Here is a 19572-nt window from a genome sequence, read left to right as displayed (position 1 = left end):
TCCTCTCTGACCCCCTGCTCTCTCTCTCTCGGTCTGTCCTGCTCTGTGATTGGTGTATTCCAGAAGCAGAAGAACATTGCGGGGGCCCTGGCTTTCTGGATGGCCAATGCCTCAGAGCTGCTCAACTTCATCAAGCAGGACAAGGATCTGTCGCGCATCACACTGGACGCCCAGGACGTGCTGGCACACCTCGTCCAGATGGCCTTCAAGTGAGTGCCCCGACTTGGACGCCTGGTCCTTTCCTCTATGTAGTTCGATGCTCCTCCGTCTTCTTGGCCAGCCTCTTTAACTGCCCCGGTTTGTCTTCTTTCCACTCCTCTTTGCCCCATCATTCCCACTTCTTGTTCCTGTCCCTCTTCTGATCACTTCTCTGCCCCCCACTTTCTCACCCATGACCTGGAGACCAGGCTTTACCTTATCCTGCTCCCAGCTCTGTTTGTGTGCTAGTCACACGGAGCAGCAGCCCACACTACCCTGTCAATCCTGTGTATGTCATGTCTGCATGTACGCCATCAGGGCTAACTCAAACCACATGTGAGTAATAGTATGACTGGACAATTATTATGCTAATTCTAGATCAAAATGTGAAGTACCCTGCCATTTCTGGCATCGATTCTCCTGAGTGGAAAACAAAATATAGATGTCTGCTGCCCATGGAAAAATGGCCCTCGTTCACAGTGTCGTAGCTAGTGGTTAGCGGCCCATGCTAACTTCTGCCTGAGCTGTCCCATGAGCAATAAAAGTAGCCGAGGGACAGGGGGTTAAGCAAGATAATTGTGTTGCTTCAGCTCGAACCATGTAAGGATCTGGAGGAAGTAAATCTAGCCCTTGTCCGTACTGTTTCTGGAGTCTGTGTGGATGCAGGAACACAAAGGGGAGCTGTGAATATGTGGAATGTCTTGGGCCTGGCTTGTGTTGGCCAGGCTGGAGCAGGGCTCTATGGGCCTGGGGAGAGGGGAAAGGTCCCAGTAAAAACCGTTTCCACGGCTCTCCCGTTCCCCTGTTCTGCTCGCTGCTCCCTGGAATGGCTAGCTGAAACAACTGGTGCTTTGTCTTTTTCCCGGAGCAGAGCGGTGGCCGTGCCGGCCAGGCCAGACCACTGGTTTACTGTGGGATTCCAGAGGAAGTCCCGTTAGGGCTGTGTGTGTGTGTGTGCAAGTTTCTGCATTCTTCTGTATATCTGTCTTTTATGTGTGTGTGTTGCTCTCAGGACAAGTGTTGCTCTCAGGACAAGGGAACGTATGTGTGTTTGACTTCATGTAGGTGGACGTATATGCATTGTATGTGTCTTTTTGTTTATCCATATCCGTGTGGACCGTACAGAACCAATGTGTTGTTGTGTTATCTCAGGTACCTGGTCCAGTGTCTGCAGTCTGACCTGAGTAACTACATGCCTGCCTTCCTGGACGACCCAGAGGAACAGAACCCTCAAAGGCCCAAAATAGGTGACTCCCCTCTGTTCATACACAGTCTGACACTCTTACTGTGTGTATATTAAACTCATCCAGGCCACAGTGGGGGGATACTGTTACATTTGGAAACTCAGCAACAACAAAAAAAGTCCTCTTACTGTTTATTTTCAGCAAACTTAACATGTAAATATTTGTATGAACAGAACAAGATTCAACAACTGAGACATAAACTGAACAAGTTCCACAGACATGTGACTAACAGAAATGGAATAATGTGTCCCTGAACAAAAGGGGGGGGGGGGGGGGGGGGGGGGGGGTCAAAATCAAAAGTAACAGTCAGTATCTGTTGTGGCAACCAACTGCATTAAGTACTGCAGTGCATCTCCTTCTCATGGACTGCACCAGATTTTCCAGTTCTTGCTGTGAGATGTTACCCCACTCTTCCACCAAGGCACCTGCAAGTTCCCGGGCATTTCTGGGGGGAAATGGCCCTAGCCCTCACCCTCCAATCCAACAGGTCCCAGACGTGCTCAATGGGATTGAGATCCGGGCCCTTCGCTGTCCATGGTAGTCTTGCAGGAAATCATGCACAGAACGAGCAGTATGGCTGGTGGCATTGTCATGATGGAGGGTCATGTCAGGATGAGCCTGCAGGAAGGGTACCACATGAGGGAGGAGGATGTCTTCCCTGTAACGCACAGCGTTGAGATTGCCTGCAATGACAACAAGCTCAGTCCGATGATGCTGTGACACACTGCCACAGACCATGACGAACCCTCCACCTCCAAATCGATCCCGCTCCAGAGTACAGGCCTCTATGTAACGCTCATTCCTTCCATCACGCAAATCCGACCATCACCCTTGGTGAGACAGAACCGCGACTTGTCAGTGAAGATAACTTTTTGCCAGTCCTGTCTGGTCCAGCGACGGTGGGTTTGTGCCCATAGGCGACATTGTTGTCGGTGATGTGTGTTACGGACCTGCCTTACAACAGGCCTTACAAGCCCTCTGTCCAGACTCTCTCAGCCTATTGCGGACAGTCTGAACACTGATGGAGGGATTGTGCGTTCCTGGTGTAAAACGGACAGTTGTTGTTGCCATCTTGTACCTGTCCCGCAGGTATGATGTTCGGATGTACCGATCCTGTGCTGGTGTTACACGTGGTCTGCCACTGCGAGGACGAGCAGCTGTCTTTCCTGTCTCCCTGTAGCGCTGTCTTAGGCATCTCACAGTATGGACACTGCAATTTATTGCCCTGGCCACATCTGCAGTCCTCATGCCTCCTTGCATCATGCCTAAGGCACGTTCACGCAGATGAACAGGGACCCTGGGCATCTTTCTTTTGGTGTTTTTTAGAGTCAGTAGAAAGGCCTCTTCAGTGTCCTAAGTTTTCATAACTGTGACCTTAAATGCCTACCGTCTGTAAGCTGTTAGTGTCTTAACGACCATTCCACAGGTGCATGTTCATTAATTGTTTATGGGTCATTGATCAAGCATGGGAAACAGTGTTTAACCCTTTACAATGAAGATCTGTGAAGTTATTTGGATTTTTACGAATTATCTTTGAAAGACAGGGTCCTGAAAAAGGCATGTTTCTTTTTTTGCAGAGTTTATTTACATTCACAGCTACACAGTATGTCACTCGGCTTGTTTTTTAAAGTGAGCCCTCTAGTGGGGACATAGTGTATAGAAATCAACTGAAACCTTGGTGGACTGGTTATTCACTAAGTACTCCAGCAGTAGTGGAAATGTAAAAAGACATTCCTCTTCCTTCCCCTCTTCCTCATCCTCCATCTCGCTCTCTCCCCACGTAGAGGATGTTTTGCACACCCTGACGGGCGCCATGTCGCTGCTGCGTCGTTGCCGTGTCAACGCGGCGCTGACCATCCAGCTGTTCTCCCAGCTCTTCCACTTCATCAACATGTGGCTGTTCAACAAGCTGGTGATGGAGGCCGACTCTGGACTGTGTTCACACTACTGGGGCGCCATCCTCCGCCAGCAGCTCAGCCACATCGAGGCCTGGGCAGAGAAACAGGGCCTGGAGCTGGCTGCTGACTGCCACCTCAGTCGCATCGTACAGGTATGATCCACCTATCTTTGTCCAGCACGGACACCTGTTAGCTACCCACTGTTTTCCACATGGTGACTTACTGTAGGCAGGGCAGGCTCTTCCACCTCAGAAGAATGGTTTTCATTGAATTCTTGTCAGCAGCTCTGGGTGATGCTTTAGGAGCCGTTGTTCCTATGGAAAGTTGTAGGGGAAGGACTTCAGCGTGGACAAAAGGTCACTATAAATCAAGTCCTTCTCTGTCATTAATTGTACTCTGTTCTGTTGTTCCTCCCCAGGCTACGACTCTTCTCACCATGGACAAGTACTCCATGCAGGACGTGCAGAACATCCACAACACCTGCTTCAAGCTGAACTCCCTGCAGCTCAACGCCCTCATGACCAACTACCACTGTGCTCCCGACGAGCCTTACATCCCCCCAGTAAGACATGACCTCACGCTCCTCTATTCACGTGCGCGCTCCTCTATTCACGTGCGCACTCCTCTATTCACGTTCGCACTCACACACTAGAGATACAATGAATGACTCTGAAGTGGAGAAATGGGGGTTTGCGGTTTGAAGTATTGCTTAACACAAGTCTCCTCCCATAGTTGTAATGTGTTGGAGTTTGAGCTGTTATTTTGGGGTAAACATTAGCTAAGCTCACCGCTTGACTGATCTTCCTAGCTCCCTTTTCCAGTCCAGGTTGCTGTTTCTACTTTGTGGAATATTGAGGAAACAGTCAAAGGACCATTACACACATCCCTCTCCCCTGATGTAACTAAACCCCCATTGGTCCGTCTGGTGTCTCCCCCTATAGGAGCTTATAGACCACGTGGTTGCCGTGGCGGAGAACACAGCAGATGAGCTGGCTCGTAGCGACGGACGAGAGGTCCAGCTAGAGGAGGACCCTGACCTGCAGCTGCCCTTCCTGCTGCCCGAGGACGGCTACTCCTGCGACGTTGTGAGGAACATTCCCAACGGATTCCAGGAGTTCCTGGACCCCCTTTGTCAGAGAGGTACTTGTGTGGAGGAGGATACAAAAATACACTCTATTTCGGAATGTCACACCGGTTGTGTTCTGTCTAAACCTAAAGTTGTGAACCAATCAGAGGCTGGGCTGGCCTGTGTTTGTTTTGTTGACGTGTAGGCAGTGGAATGTAATAGCTATGTAAGAGGAGACTGGAGAGCTGTTTGCTCCTGTCCTCATCAGAGTGTTTGAGAGAGAGTTGTTCCTGCTGCCGTGTAAATGTAGTCTCAGATCTGTACTAAGTAGAAGAAGATAACTGTGATTTCCTCTCGTGTCCTGTGCAGGATTCTGTCGGCTAACCCCTCACCCGCGCTCCCCTGGGACCTGGACCATCCACTTTGAAGGAGTCGACTGCGACAGCCACTTCTCTGCAGACAACTCAGACCTGGTAGGTGTCCCTCCAATCGTTACAGCTTAGGACTATGCAGGACACCATTACATTGAGCTGCATGATCATGCACATTAGTCCCTGTTAGTCATGACGCAGACATGTCCTTATACATTAGCCACCATATTACTAAGTAACGGAGAAGCACAGAGGAATGAATAGGCTGCTGCTTTTAGCTGTTTAGAACACTTGAATGTTTCAATTACTCTAACTTCTCTGTTTGTGGCTTAATGTTTTGGCATCACTGGTTTCCAACGATCGTATGGAAAACGTTAATGTCCCATGCTGCTGTCATGCAATCACCGTTCTGCCCTACTCTACTTAACACTAACAGACACACACACACACACACACACACACACACACACACACACACACACACACACACACTTCCTCCTGCTCGATTTCAATCAACACCAATTACACCACAGAGGCCAATAAGTGACCATAGAGCTCTGGAACAGCAGTAAATTATACCCTTCTCACCCTAATCACACAAAAAAAGAAATTACACTGCTTCCTGTATAATTGCCCTGTTTTTTTCCCCCCCAGCTCTCCTTTTTCATGCTTGAAACCTCAGCTCGGGGTTGGCATTAGCCCCAGCCCCCACACTAGTAAAGGGACCGGAGAGGAGGAGGGCGCCCAAACCATTTAAGCACCGCTGAGGTTTTGATTAATGGCCTCTTGGTCGTGTGCCAGGCAGGGCGACCCCGGCACCCCGCCTCATGTTTCCACCACATTGCTCCAGAATCACTACTCTAGTGTTCCATAGAGTCCCACTGTTAGCAACCATTACAGGGTTAATAAGACACACAGAGACAGACAGGGGATCCCCGAGGACAACAACGGGTAGGTTTCCCTGATCACTAGTCCAGACAGGAGGTGTTACTGTAGCTAGCCTAGTGCAGTCAGACTTTTGTCATCCTAAAAACTTTTTCTCTCTGGAGAAGATGCTCTCGCTGGCAGGTGTTGTTTGAGTTGAGAGTTAGTCTCTTACTGCAGAATATCTGTTGTCTGAATGAATGTTTTCTTTACTCATTGTAGCCAGCTGAACCCTGCATCACCATTGCCCTGCCCTCTAGCACTTGGTGAAATCACTCCAATGGCATTCAGAAAGACTTGTTCTACACCACATCACACGATGAGAAATGCCACCAGATCCCTGTTACTTAATGTGGCTTTGTATCCACTCTCTGTCTCTGAACTATGTGGCTGTACAGCATAGCTCAGCAGATGAGCGAAGAGTTGTTTGTGTCTTTGGGGCTGTTGAGTCTCAATGTGTTCAGTGCCATAGGGACGAGAGGCAGTCTGTGTGGAAAGCCCTGCCCTCTCCCTCTCTCCCCACCCTGCTCCCAGGCAGCCCTCTTTTTAAACGATCCCATTGAGATCCTCTGGAGCCAAGCGCATGTGGCTTTCATTCTTGACTCCTCTCCAGCCCCCGCCATTTCTCATTGCGGTCGCCCCAACCCAGCTCTCTCTCTGTATGACGACCCTGCTCTGCGCCTATCCCTCTGCTCCCTCATCCAGCGCCTCATTCTGCCTGAGAAACGTCCAGGAGAGAGCTCCCAGCTCTGAGAGCCCTGTAGAAGCACATTTTTCCTACGCTAACGCTCTCTAAGCTGTGTCCTCTCGTTGCAGCAAATGCGGAAGGAACCGGAAGTTGTGACGGTCACCCTGAAGAAGCACAATGGCATGGGCCTCAGCATTGTGGCTGCCAAGGTAAGACATCTTTCAATCCTTTCCTTTCATTATTGATAAGGTTTTTGTCGATACCCGCTAGTGCTCCTGGAAGAGGTTTGTGACTTCCTGGCTGGAAGGGAAGTGTTATGTGAGTGATGTGAAATACACAGATTCAATTAAGAAATAACATTTGTTGCGTCCATGCTCAAGCAGACTTGATGACTACTGCCTGGTGAACACATAAATAATCCAAAATAAGCCCTTCTCTCAATCGTTGTCAAGAACCTGCCTGAAGGTGTCCTCATTTTCAGTTCAACAACATTGCCGGTGGAACATGCTGTTTCTAACACTGTTGGTGTGGATTGATATAAGAGCCTTAGGTTGTACTGGGTTCTCTTCTGTGGTTGTTTACTGCATTAGTCTGCCGTAGCTCCGGATAATTGTGTGTGTGTGTGTGTAAAAAGTGACCGTCCTGTTTCAGCTGGCACCATTATAGCCCAGGTCTGACCCGGGTTGGTCTGTGTGTGTTTCTGGGGGCTTATGCTGTATGTCCACCAGATGCGTATACGTTTTGCCGGATGTCTAGTCCGCATTTTCGCTACTTGACGCACATGTGCATCGCAAGGCTGCAGAAAGGTTTGCAGTATGGAGGAGAAGGTCATTTTGCCTGTCTCTGGGCTCTCTGCCCTGTTCCACCAAAGCACTAATTGCTACCGGGGCCTCCATGCAAAAAATGCTGCTGGTCAGTTGAATGTGAAATAATTAGCTGGAAAGGGGAGGCTAACTAGCCAAGTGGTTAGCTTTGTAGTTTGTACCACCATGCGGTAAAGCACATCACAGCCTAGTGCAACATCCCCAACGCCGCGTTGCGGACTACTTTGTAGTTTGTACCACCATGCGGTAAAGCACATCACAGCCTAGTGCAACATCCCCAACGCCGCGTTGCGGACTACTTTGTAGTTTGTACCACCATGCGGTAAAGCACATCACAGCCTAGTGCAACATCCCCAACGCCGCGTTGCGGACTACTTTGTAGTTTGTACCACCATGCGGTAAAGCACATCACAGCCTAGTGCAACATCCCCAACGCCGCGTTGCGGACTACTCCATTGGCAATGATTTTAACGCGTCTGGTGGACATGAGGCTTTAGACTGTCACTGACAGATGAATGAGAGTCTGAGAAGAAGATGGATTGGGGGGGGGTGGATGGTGTGGGGGGGGGGGGGGGGGGTGGATGGAGGAAGATTGGGAGGCGGATGGAGGATGAGCGGGGGGGGGCGAATAGAGTGGCCTCCCTGAACTGTTTATTTTCAAAGCATAGTTTTTGTATTTGAGGAGGTGGGGGCCACACCCTCTGTTTTTACTGCTATTTTCAACCTGAGGTGGTGTGAGGAAGGGAGGGAGAAAGACCGAGAGAGGTGGGGAGAGAGAGCAGAGGGAGGGGAAAATGGGAGGGGAGGACAGGAGACAGAAGGAAGGCATGAGTCTGAGGCAGACTGGAGAAGCGAAGGAATGAGAGAGAGAGGGGGAGAGCGAGAGGAGAGTAATTTGCCCAGTGCAGAACACAGCTGGCTAGTGCTCTGAAAGTTTACCCAAACTGTTGCAGAGTAGTGAGTGGCTAACGCTGGTGGACTGTTTACTTAAGTCTGTAAATGGTATTTCCTACTCTGGCTGGCTGCTGATTATTTGTCATATGGCGTCCTACAGTAGAGTGTAGTGTGGACCTCTTTCTTTCTCTCACTGCGCCGCACCTAGTATCTCCTCCTTCGCTAGCTGTTTTGTTTTGGTCTCTGACTGGTCTGTGGTCTCTGTGATTATTACACCAGTACATCTGGGCTGTGATCTGCCCCTCCTTGTGGACTTTTAATTGAGCCTGAGCACGAGCCAGTTCTAGCCGAGCGGGAACTATCTACCTACACCATGTGGTTCTCTGTGGTCGGAAAGAAGGACGAGTCGGTGAGGCGCTCTCTCTCTGTCTCTCTCTCTGTCTCTCTCTGTGTTAAATACAGGTGTGACTGTGTATGTGTGGTGGGTGGAGGGGGGTGTGTAGCCGTTTTGTCAGAAGAGGGGGTTGAGGATGGGAAGACACAGGTAATAGACCTCCAGTATGTGCTGCAGTTCCACTTGCTCAGTGTTCTCTACTGCTGTAAGCTTCACACTGTCTTTCATATTTCACACCTGTAGAGTTTTCTCTAATCAAGTATTGTTTTGGGTTTAAATTCCATCTTTTGCAGGGTTGCTCATTCAAAATGTATGTATTTCTCTTTAGCCAGAAACTCAGACCAAATAAGCCTCCAGAGCCTCCAGAGCTCACACCAGTTCATCATATTGCTGTGACCCACTATGTAAGGAACCTAGGACGGTTCTCTACTGAGCTATTTTGGGCTATCCAGCTGCTCTACTGCTGCTATCTCAAGACCACACAGTTAATGATTGTCAAGGTGATGCAGGCACACAGGCCAGAACTTCATCTCTGGGACAAGAGCTTGATTTGCTTAACTTTTGTCCCCTTGATTCTGCTCTGACAGGCCTAGTTTTGTTTACTCCAGGCTGTTATTCTGCAGATGTTCACCTAAAGGGTTTTGTGGGGACAGAGTGTTGGGTTCCAAATGAGGAAGAACAGGGGGATATCCTGACCCTCTCTCTCCACTCCACCTCACAGGGGAGTCCTGCTGCTCATTGTCCAGCATTTCCCCACACTGACGACAACCCAAGGCCTGGGGAAGCTATTCTGATTAATCTTTCCCCAATCTGGAGGTAGACAGACTGGCCCTCGAACTTAACAGACGTTCTCATTCCTTTCAGTGTTTTTTAAATATTATATAAGTTGGCTTGTTTGTCTGTTTGCTAGTCTGTTTGTTTTGTAGATGTTGAGGCGATAGTGATGGAACAGTAGTGTAGATGAAGCTATACAATGATTAGCTGGTAGAGTACAAACTCTATGGTCTCCCTCCAGTAGAGTGCTGTAGCAGCAGTAACAATGGGAGGATGTGCTCTGAGCTCGCGGGGCTGTGTTTCCTGCTGCTGGTTAGCTCGCTGGCTGGCTGTGTGTGAGACGGGACTCTGAGCATTAGCTTACAAGTGTGTGTGTGTGTGTGCTTCTCAGAATGTGGTTGCACTGGTCACTCACTGCCTGCCAGTCCTGCCCTGGGGCACAGCAAGAGCTACAACATGTAGCCCTACAGTAGTCTATATTTCCTGGGTGGGTTCTACAGCATGTACTCAACTGAATGACAGTGGTTACTAAGAACATGGCATAACCCAGCTGTGGGTTCCCAGCTAATGATCACTCCCCTTTTTCCTTTGCCATTCTTTCTCTGTGACAAATGGAATGTTTAGTTCAATGCCCAGCGAGTTCACTGTTCCAATTGCCCTTCTGTCAAACGCACGTTGTTTGGGGTGAAGTTGTACACGGTGACGCACACATTATCACGGGCAATTTAACACTTGGCCTTGTTGCCTCCCTAACCAAAGATCTAATAATCTAACCTCTATGGGAGCCATGCTCGTGTCGAGACAGTTTGCCACTTTGAATCCTGGCGCCTAGTAGAATTTGACAGCACTCTCATTTGCCCATATAGAACTGCCTCATACTGTCAGTTAGGATTGGGGTGGATGCTCACATTTGTGACAGCACTCATTCCATGTTTGACTGCAACTGTCTGGATTAGGAGCAGGTACTGAGAGAGGGAGGGAGTGTCTAATTTAAGGCAACAGATATATGACCACCACGTAGTGTTGTAGGAATGGAAGGAAAAGCTGCTAGAGGTTTAAACATGCTGTTCTCTAGGTATTCTCCTCTCCATGCGGTTAGTAGTGTGTCCAGGGGACCAGACATCTAGTCTCCCTCTCCATAATTGTCCCTCTTCAATCTGTGGAGCGTTGGTTCCAATGATTTGTGAGTGTGTGCGCCTGCATTTGACCATGTTGTACGTGGTTCTTATCAGACTGACATATAGCACATCTGGCTTGAGTTAGCCCCTGAAAGGTCCCTCGTTCCCGCCGCTCTGTGAACTACTGTTTTTATGACTTCATTAGAGCAGTGAGCCTGCCGTGTGTGTGTCCTTGTCTACAGCCTTGCAGCTTTTAGACAGACTGTCAGACAGAGGCAGAAGTTATTAAACAACCAAATGAAAGACTTGAATAGCAGACGAGGAATGAGCGAGAGATGGATTGTACTCTCCAGGGAAATATCCAAATCCCCCCCTTCTAAACCAGAGCCCCGTCTGCCTCTGTCAAGACTGAAGAGCCTGTTTAATAGAAAACCACATGAAGAGCCTAGCAGCCTCCTTTAACCATCACACACCTCAGACAGAGGGGCGAAGACACCGATCTGTGTGGTCTCCACTAAACCAAGCACGCCCTGCCCCCCACCACACACACACACACACACACACACAACAGAGGGAAGCATACTGGAATTATTTAGACCGCAGGCAGATGTCAAGACGTCAGATTAGTGTGGTGCCTAAGTGTGTCTGTATCCTGTTCATCTGGAGTTGCATAGAGTTGGCCCAGTGTGACGATCGCACTGTCTGACACACTTCTTATCCAATTCAAGGACACATTCTCTTTGCTTAATTCGCTGTCATCACAGACAGAATGTTCCATCTTGAGAAATAGAGATAAGAACAGAGATGAGAGAGAAAAAGAAGTCTGTTTTGTGAGATGATATTATGCTGCTAGTTCCTTGCTCCTTCTTTCTCCAGTCAAATTGTGTAGCGTAGCCTGAAATAATGAGTGTATGGATGGATGGATGGAGCTGTTCACGTCTCACTATGGAGCTCAGCTTAAATACCAAAGAGCTGTGGACAAATTGACTTGTGTGTGTATTATAGTAAACTTCTTCAGGACTCCAGTCCACAGCACTCGACTTGGTGTGATTAACTATTCTTTCCTGTGCTAAACCCAAAGGCAGGAAACTGCATATCATAGTATGATTTTATGTCCTCTAGGAGTCTGGTTTAAGATATGCACACTCACACACAGTATGAATGCCGCCTCAGTGTGAAGGGACAGACACACAGTAGTTGTGTGACAGGATGTCTTTGCTCTAATTTCCTATAAAGCAGATCTGGGTTACAGGGCCCTTCCCTGGGCAGGAAGACTCATTGCAGGGCAGGGCAGGTCGGGAGAGCTGTTTGTTTGTGACACAGTACATTTGACTGAAGTAAAAAATAAACATACATTTGGACTGCTTTAGTGGGCTCCCTTCCTGAATCTACATTTTTCCTCTGTCAGCTAGTTTGTGAAAAACTTAACAGTTCTCAATTAAAGTAGTAAAACTTCATTTAGATTTTGTAAAAGCACACATTGCGATAAAGCAGATCTATATTTTGTGGCAGTGCGTCCTCTCTTCTAATTGGTTAAAACAATAAATTAACTGAAGTTGAACTGTGAGTTTACAGTGAGGTGTGATATGTGTCTGGGCAGTGTTAGCTTTGTGTGAGTGTCTGGGCTGTGCTAGCTTTGTGTGAGTGTCTGGGCTGTGCTAGCTTTGTGTGTGTGTCTGGGCTGTGCTAGCTTTGTGTGTGTGTCTGGGCAGTGCTAGCTTTGTGTGTCTCTGGGCAGTGCTAGCTTTGTGTGTGTCTCTGGGCAGTGCTAGCTTTGTGAAAGTGTGTGGTGGCGGCTGCACTAGGTGTGTGTGAGATGAAGTACTCTCTGTCCTTACTGGACCTTGCCACCTCAGTGTGAGTGTGCTCAGCCTCAGATCATAACACCTGGTAAACTAATCACAAACTACAAAGGAGAGGGTCATTTCCCCTGCTCACCCTGTGTTGTTGACCAGTTACTTAAGAGTGATGCGGTCACTTGTTAGTCCACACATTTAAAGGCGTCAGTGTCTGTCCGAAAAACAGCTCTTGTAGTAAGTACAATTGTGGCGTAAAAAGTTAACAGAAGCGTAACATTGAAATGGACAGCAAGGCACTTCATCCAAAAAGTGTTTGAAAACTTTGTGATACTGCAGCTCCCTATTAAAGTTCTTCATAGAAATGAAGTGCTTGATAGAAACTATCAGATGTTTTTGGGCATTGATCTTTCCTCTGAATATGCTGTCTACAGTGTTGTTCTGGAGCCACATGCGCCGAGACTGAACGTGCTGTCTACAGTGTTGTTCTGGAGCCACATGTGCCGAGACTGAACATGCTGTCTACAGTGTGTTCTGGAGCCACATGCGCCGAGGCTGAACGTGCTGTCTACAGTGTATTCTGGAGCCACGTGCCGAGGCTGAACGTGCTGTCTACAGTGTATTCTGGAGCCACGTGCGCCGAGGCTGAACATGCTGTCTACAGTGTTGTTCTGGAGCCACATGCGCCGAGGCTCCAATCACAGTTGTGATGTGTGCCACACTTAGTCCACACAGACACAAATCTCCTCTTGGCATCGGGCGAGGCGTGCAGCATGACTGCGAATCAACACGTTTAACACCCTCCTCCGACAATGTGTTCATTAAAAACAGTGTTGTAGCTAGCTACACATGTTCATTCTGTCAGGAGGCGAAAGAAACACCAGGTTAGGAGAGGTGCTGGCTAGCAGAGTAGAACACCTGGTTAGGGGAGGTGCTGGCTAGCGGAGTAGAACACCTGGTTAGGGGAGGTGCTGGCTAGCGGAGTAGAACACCTGGTTAGGGGAGGTGCTGGCTAGCGGAGTAGAACACCTGGTTAGGAGAGGTGCTGGCTAGCGGAGTCGAACACCTGGTTAGGGGAGGTGCTGGCTAGCGGAGTCGAACACCTGGTTAGGGGAGGTACTGGCTTGCGGAGTCGAACACCTGGCTAGGTGAGGAGCTGGCTGGCGGAGTAGAACACCTTGTTAGGTGAGGTGCTGGCTAGCGAAGTAGAACACCTGGTTAGGTGAGATGCTGGCTAGCGGAGTAGAACACCTGGTTAGGCGAGGTGCTGGCTAGCGGAGTAGAACACCTGGTTAGGCGAGGTGCTGGCTAGCGGAGTAGAACACCTGGCTAGGCGAGGTGCTGGCTAGCGGAATAGAACACCTGGCTAGGCGAGATGCTGGCTAGCGGAGTGGAACACCTGGTTAGGTGAGGTGCTGGCTAGCGGAATAGAACACCTGGCTAGGCGAGATGCTGGCTAGCGGAGTGGAACACCTGGCTAGGCGAGGTGCTGGCTAGCGGAATAGAACACCTGGTTAGGCGAGATGCTGGCTAGCGGAGTGGTACACCTGGCTAGGTGAGGTGCTGGCTAGCGGAATAGAACACCTGGCTAGGCGAGATGCTGGCTAGCGGAATAGAACACCTGGCTAGGCGAGATGCTGGCTAGCGGAGTCGAACACCTGGCTAGGCGAGGTGCTGGCTAGCGGAGTGGAACACCTCGCTAGGTGAGGTGCTGGCTAGCGGAGTAGAACACCTGGCTAGGTGAGGTGCTGGCTAGCAGAGTGGAACACCTGGCTAGGTGAGGTGCTGGCTAGCAGAGTGGAACACCTGGCTAGGTGAGGTGCTGGCTAGCAGAGTGGAACACCTGGCTAGGTGAGGTGCTGGCTAGCAGAGTGGAACACCTGGCTAGGTGAGGTGCTGGCTAGCGGAGTAGAACACCTGGCTAGGTGAGGTGCTGGCTAGCGGAGTAGAACACCTGGCTAGGTGAGGTGCTGGCTAGCGGAGTAGAACACCTGGCTAGGTGAGGTGCTGGCTAGCGGAGTAGAACACCTGGCTAGGTGAGGTGCTGGCTAGCAGAGTAGAACACCTGGCTAGGTGAGGTGCTGGCTAGCAGAGTAGAACACCTGGCTAGGTGAGGTGCTGGCTAGCAGAGTAGAACACCTGGCTAGACGAGGTGCTGGCTAGCAGAGTAGAACACCTGGCTAGGTGAGGTGCTGGCTAGCAGAGTAGAACACCTGGCTAGGTGAGGTGCTGGCTAGCAGAGTAGAACACCTGGCTAGGTGAGGTGCTGGCTAGCAGAGTAGAACACCTGGCTAGGTGAGGTGCTGGCTAGCGGAGTAGAACACCTGGCTAGACGAGATGCTGGCTGGCGGAGTAGAACACCTGGCTAGACGAGGTGCTGGCTAGCGGAGTAGAACACCTGGCTAGGTGAGGTGCTGGCTAGCGGAGTAGAACACCTGGCTAGGTGAGGTGCTGGCTAGCGGAGTAGAACACCTGGCTAGGTGAGGTGCTGGTTAGCGGAGTAGAACACCTGGCTAGACGAGGTGCTGGCTAGCGGAGTAGAACACCTGGCTAGACGAGGTGCTGGCTAGCGGAGTAGAACACCTGGCTAGACGAGGTGCTGGCTAGCGGAGTAGAACACCTGGCTAGACGAGGTGCTGGCTAGCGGAGTAGAACACCTGGCTAGACGAGGTGCTGGCTAGCGGAGTAGAACACCTGGCTAGACGAGGTGCTGGCTGGCAGAGTAGAACATTTGAAAAAGAAATGGAGAGCCAGACGCTCTAGGAGCTCAGATGTAATAATTGAATAACGCTGGTTATTAGACTATTAAATTATATTTGACCTCCTAGGGTGTGTGGCTCTCCTTTTTCAAGCTTTCTGTGAACTCAGCCATTAGTGTCAACTTCCTCTCCTTTACTAGAATAAATCAAGTTAGGTCTATGTGTTTTAGGTCCGAAGGAAGGGGTTTTAGTGACATAGGTGAGATACATTATACCACCTTTAGGCAGGCATGAATACTACCCTGTATTCTGCTACACTAGCCAGCCGTCATACTAAAAAACAGTAGCAATTAGAGCTCTCGTTAAAGCACTGCAGAGTTGTATTAATGGGCTTTATAGACCTTCTTTGTTTCATGCTGTGCTAACTGAGCCTATGAACTTGGTTTGTGTGTTTTGGGCTGAGCGGCCGAGGCGGGGTACAGTAGCCCTCCTGCTGTGTCGGTCTATGACTACTACCTTACAGGGTTGTGGATTCCATGAAACACCGCCTCCCTCTCTGTCTTTGGGTTAGAGCTCCTATTTCCCTCACATCTCTACTTGATGTAAAGGCCTTCATCTAGAACATTACTCATACTCTACTAGTCTACATGTTTCTGTGGTAACAGAAGCTCTGACATGTTTTGGGGAGATCAGGTAGCACCTAGTTATGGCTTTAGATTGGACACCTGAAAGAACACAAGTACCATTTGGGTTTTTGGTGACTTAATGACGTCGTCGTGTCGGTAACAACAACCCAAGTGGCGTTGCATCTCACACACACACGCATTTCCAGGTTTGTTTCTTCCCCGTGGCAGTATAGATGAAACTGACAGCCTGGGTTTCTCACTTGCCCAAATGTGAGCCATGATAAGATTTCCGTCTTGTAGGACAACAAACCTGAATCTGTATCAGCTTGGTAGAGGGCCAGTAGTCCTCATGTGGGTAAGGGGACACCTTTTCCTCCTGTCCCCCCCCCCCCCCTCTGTGATGGGGACCATTATGTCCCCCGGGGAGGACGGGAGGCCCTCTGGAATGTCCCCCTCTGGGCTTAGGTGACACCCCTCTAAGAGGAGTCTGTCACCCAGCACCAAGTGACAGCACTGGTGATAAGACACAGATTAGTGACTACCACAACAGTGCCAGACTGAACATAGTGACTACCACAACAGTGCCAGACTGAACATAGCGATGTCTTCAGTGTATCTGCTGCTGGTTTAGTTGACTCTTCCCTCTATTCAAGGGTTTTAGGTCTGGTGGTTTTCATATTCTTGGCTCATTCTTGTTTATCTGATGCTCTGTGGTGGTGGTTGTGCTATATTAGAACAATTGTATGGTGCAGTAGATATAAAGTGACATGGACATCAAGGTGGGGAGGAGAGGGGGGTATAATGTAGAGTAAATGGCTCAGCTTTCTCAGGCAGATTCTGTGTCTGCCTCTCCGCTACTGTGGCTGAACCTTACTCTGGGCTCCCATACCCACAGATCCCCTCGGTCTCTCTCTGTCCATCCTCTCTCTCTGTCTCGCCCTTTTTAGTCTTCAGATCCTCTGTCTTTACATTGTTTTCATTGGCATCAGACGTAAAGCAACACATTATAAGGAGTGTGGTAGTTGACTCCTCAGCGGTTTATATTTCAGTGGTTGTTTTGGCAGATCTTCACAACAGATCATCAAACACTTTGAGGAATAAAGTCAGCAGGCGACCGCCCAAACCTCTCCCGTAGCTTTAGTGTCGACCGCCAGCCTTTCTCAGCCGATCACCACACACTAGCCTTAAAACAACAGTGTGTCGCATCTACGGCAGCCCTCGCGTGAGACGTGCAATGGGCCCACACATGGGTGGCTTTTACTGGTAAAGCCAGCTGGAGTCAGTCTCTACCCACAGCCCCCTGCTGATCTCTGTTAAGGGTCACCAGAGCCCCATACCCCTCCTTTAATGTCGCTTCCAAAGACTCGTGGCCCAGCGTCAAGAGGTATTAGTGCTAAGACTGGAATGTTGATTCTGTAAATACAGGGTCTTATCGTGAGTCACTACACTTGAGTAGGAGCATAAGTTGGTGTTGTGGTGAGGTGTTGAACTGGTGCTGTGGAGGAGAAGGACCACCAGGCTGGCTATGCTGTGTGGCGGTATCTATCTGCTGCACAGTGGAATGCGTTGTTGACCGTTGAGGATGAGGGCTGGGATCTCCCTCTCCTCTGGCTGCTGTCTCTCTGGCTTGTCATATTCCTCCGCTCCAAGATGCTATGGTTTGTCTAGAGGAAAACACCTGTTCTGTTTTCTTTCTCCCTTTGCTTCTCAACACACATTCTCACAAAAACATGTTATTTAACCTTTATTTAACAAGGCAAGTCCGTTTAGAACAAATTCTTGCTTACAATGACTGCCTACCCCGGCCACACCCTAACCTGGACGACGCTGGGCCAATTATCCGCAGCCCTATGGGACTCCCAATCACGGCTGGTTGTGACACAGCCTGCAATCGAACCAGGGTCTGTAGTGACACCTCTAGCACTGAGATGCAGTGCCTTAGACCGCTGCGCCACTCGAGAGCCCAACATGTTTCTAAAGGTTTTGTACTGTACTGGTGGCTCATCAGAAGAGGTCAGGACTGTGTGTTATAGGCCTACATGTTTCTAAAGGTTTTGTACTGTACTGGTGGCTCATCAGAAGAGGTCAGTACTGTGTGTTATAGGCCTACATGTTTCTAAAGGTTTTGTACTGTACTGGTGGCTCATCAGAAGAGGTCAGGACTGTGTGTTATAGGCCTACATGTTTCTAAATGTTTTGTACTGTACTGGTGGCTCATCAGAAGAGGTCAGGACTGTGTGTTATAGGCCTACATGTTTCTAAAGGTTTTGTACTGTACTGGTGGCACATCAGAAGATGTCAGGACTGTGTGTTATAGGCCTACATGTTTCTAAATGTTTTGTACTGTACTGGTGGCTCATCAGAAGAGGTCAGGACTGTGTGTTATAGGCCTACATGTTTCTAAAGGTTTTGTACTGTACTGGTGGCTCATCAGAAGAGGTCAGGACTGTGTGTTATAGGCCTACATGTTTCTAAATGTTTTGTACTGTACTGGTGGCTCATCAGAAGAGGTCAGGACTGTGTGTTATAGGCCTACATGTTTCTAAAGGTTTTGTACTGTACTGGTGGCACATCAGAAGATGTCAGGACTGTGTGTTATAGGCCTACATGTTTCTAAATGTTTTGTACTGTACTGGTGGCTCATCAGAAGAGGTCAGGACTGTGTGTTATAGGCCTACATGTTTCTAAAGGTTTTGTACTGTACTGGTGGCTCATCAGAAGAGGTCAGGACTGTGTGTTATAGGCCTACATGTTTCTAAAGGTTTTGTACTGTACTGGTGGCTCATCAGAAGAGGTCAGGACTGTGTGTTATAGGCCTACATGTTTCTAAAGGTTTTGTACTGTACTGGTGGCTCATCAGAAGAGGTCAGGACTGTGTGTTATAGGCCTACATGTTTCTAAAGGTTTTGTACTGTACTGGTGGCTCATCAGAAGAGGTCAGGACTGTGTGTTATAGGCCTACATGTTTCTAAAGGTTTTGTACTGTACTGGTGGCTCATCAGAAGAGGTCAGGACTGTGTGTTATAGGCCTACATGTTTCTAAATGTTTTGTACTGTACTGGTGGCTCATCAGAAGAGGTCAGGACTGTGTGTTATAGGCCTACATGTTTCTAAAGGTTTTGTACTGTACTGGTGGCTCATCAGAAGAGGTCAGGACTGTGTGTTATAGGCCTACATGTTTCTAAAGGTTTTGTACTGTACTGGTGGCTCATCAGAAGAGGTCAGGACTGTGTGTTATAGGCCTACATGTTTCTAAAGGTTTTGTACTGTACTGGTGGCTCATCAGAAGAGGTCAGGACTGTGTGTTATAGGCCTACATGCGGATGCAGGTGACAGTGTAAAGCAGTTTCATTGCTTTAACGGAAGCTGTACTAATTCCCTTGAATTCATGAAGGAGTTCATGTTCAACTTCAGAGATGAACCGTTTGTTCTCAGTAACACTAATAGTGTCTGGTGGCCAAGTTCTCTGTCAAGTTAATTTGATGCTGTTCCATGGGTTCCTTCAGGCAAGCATGATGTTGAATGGGCTAAGGAGCAATTGTTCAGTGGAGTTCTGGAGTTACAAAGTAGGAGTAAAGTCTGTATCTACTATCTAGCCTGCTATGTTTGTACAGGTGAAAGCTCTTTTTAGAGTGGTCTGGTATTATTGGGCCATAGCTCCATGTAAACTGTTCTCTCGTTATTTTGAAATGGAATGATATTAAACCGAACAGAACAAGTACAATCCCAGGCAGCTCAATGTGATCTCTACCTGATCTTCCCTAAATATTACAGCTGGCTCTGGCCAGGCCATCAGCAATGGAAAAATACTTTTTCATCAAAATAACATTTTTAGTCCACTCTTTCTAAAACGCTGACGCTCAGGGATTCTCCCACACTACTCTAGGATTGTATTTGAAATGGAATGATTTAAGCGGTATTAACTGGTATGGTGATTTGAGGCCTTGTTGGAGTTTTAGTTAGGCCAGGGGGATGGGGGAACCACTCATTATAGGGTTTCCCGGTCTTTCAAATGTGGTGACGCTTAAAGGGAACCTAAACTGGCTGAAGTGGCTAGT

The 19572-nt window shown here is 48.9% G+C and overlaps 1 protein-coding gene across 18 annotated transcripts in view; it reads left to right on the top strand.

Moving 5' to 3' along the window:
- afdna (afadin, adherens junction formation factor a) overlaps nucleotides 1-19572 on the top strand; it is a 129107-nt gene that overhangs the window by 91752 nt on the left and 17783 nt on the right. For all 18 annotated transcript variants that reach the window (XM_036985023.1, XM_036985022.1, XM_036985021.1 and 15 more), the window contains 7 exons: nucleotides 64-209; nucleotides 1351-1445; nucleotides 3227-3492; nucleotides 3759-3902; nucleotides 4282-4480; nucleotides 4776-4879; nucleotides 6518-6598. In XM_036985023.1, the coding sequence (XP_036840918.1) occupies nucleotides 64-209; nucleotides 1351-1445; nucleotides 3227-3492; nucleotides 3759-3902; nucleotides 4282-4480; nucleotides 4776-4879; nucleotides 6518-6598 (1035 nt within the window). The remainder of the gene's footprint in view (nucleotides 1-63; nucleotides 210-1350; nucleotides 1446-3226; nucleotides 3493-3758; nucleotides 3903-4281; nucleotides 4481-4775; nucleotides 4880-6517; nucleotides 6599-19572) is intronic.

This window comes from Oncorhynchus mykiss, chromosome 8, assembly GCF_013265735.2.
Source record: "Oncorhynchus mykiss isolate Arlee chromosome 8, USDA_OmykA_1.1, whole genome shotgun sequence".
Classification (NCBI taxonomy): domain Eukaryota; kingdom Metazoa; phylum Chordata; class Actinopteri; order Salmoniformes; family Salmonidae; genus Oncorhynchus; species Oncorhynchus mykiss.
Note: the sequence above shows the minus strand (reverse complement) of the source record. Positions and strands in the feature narration are given on the sequence as shown.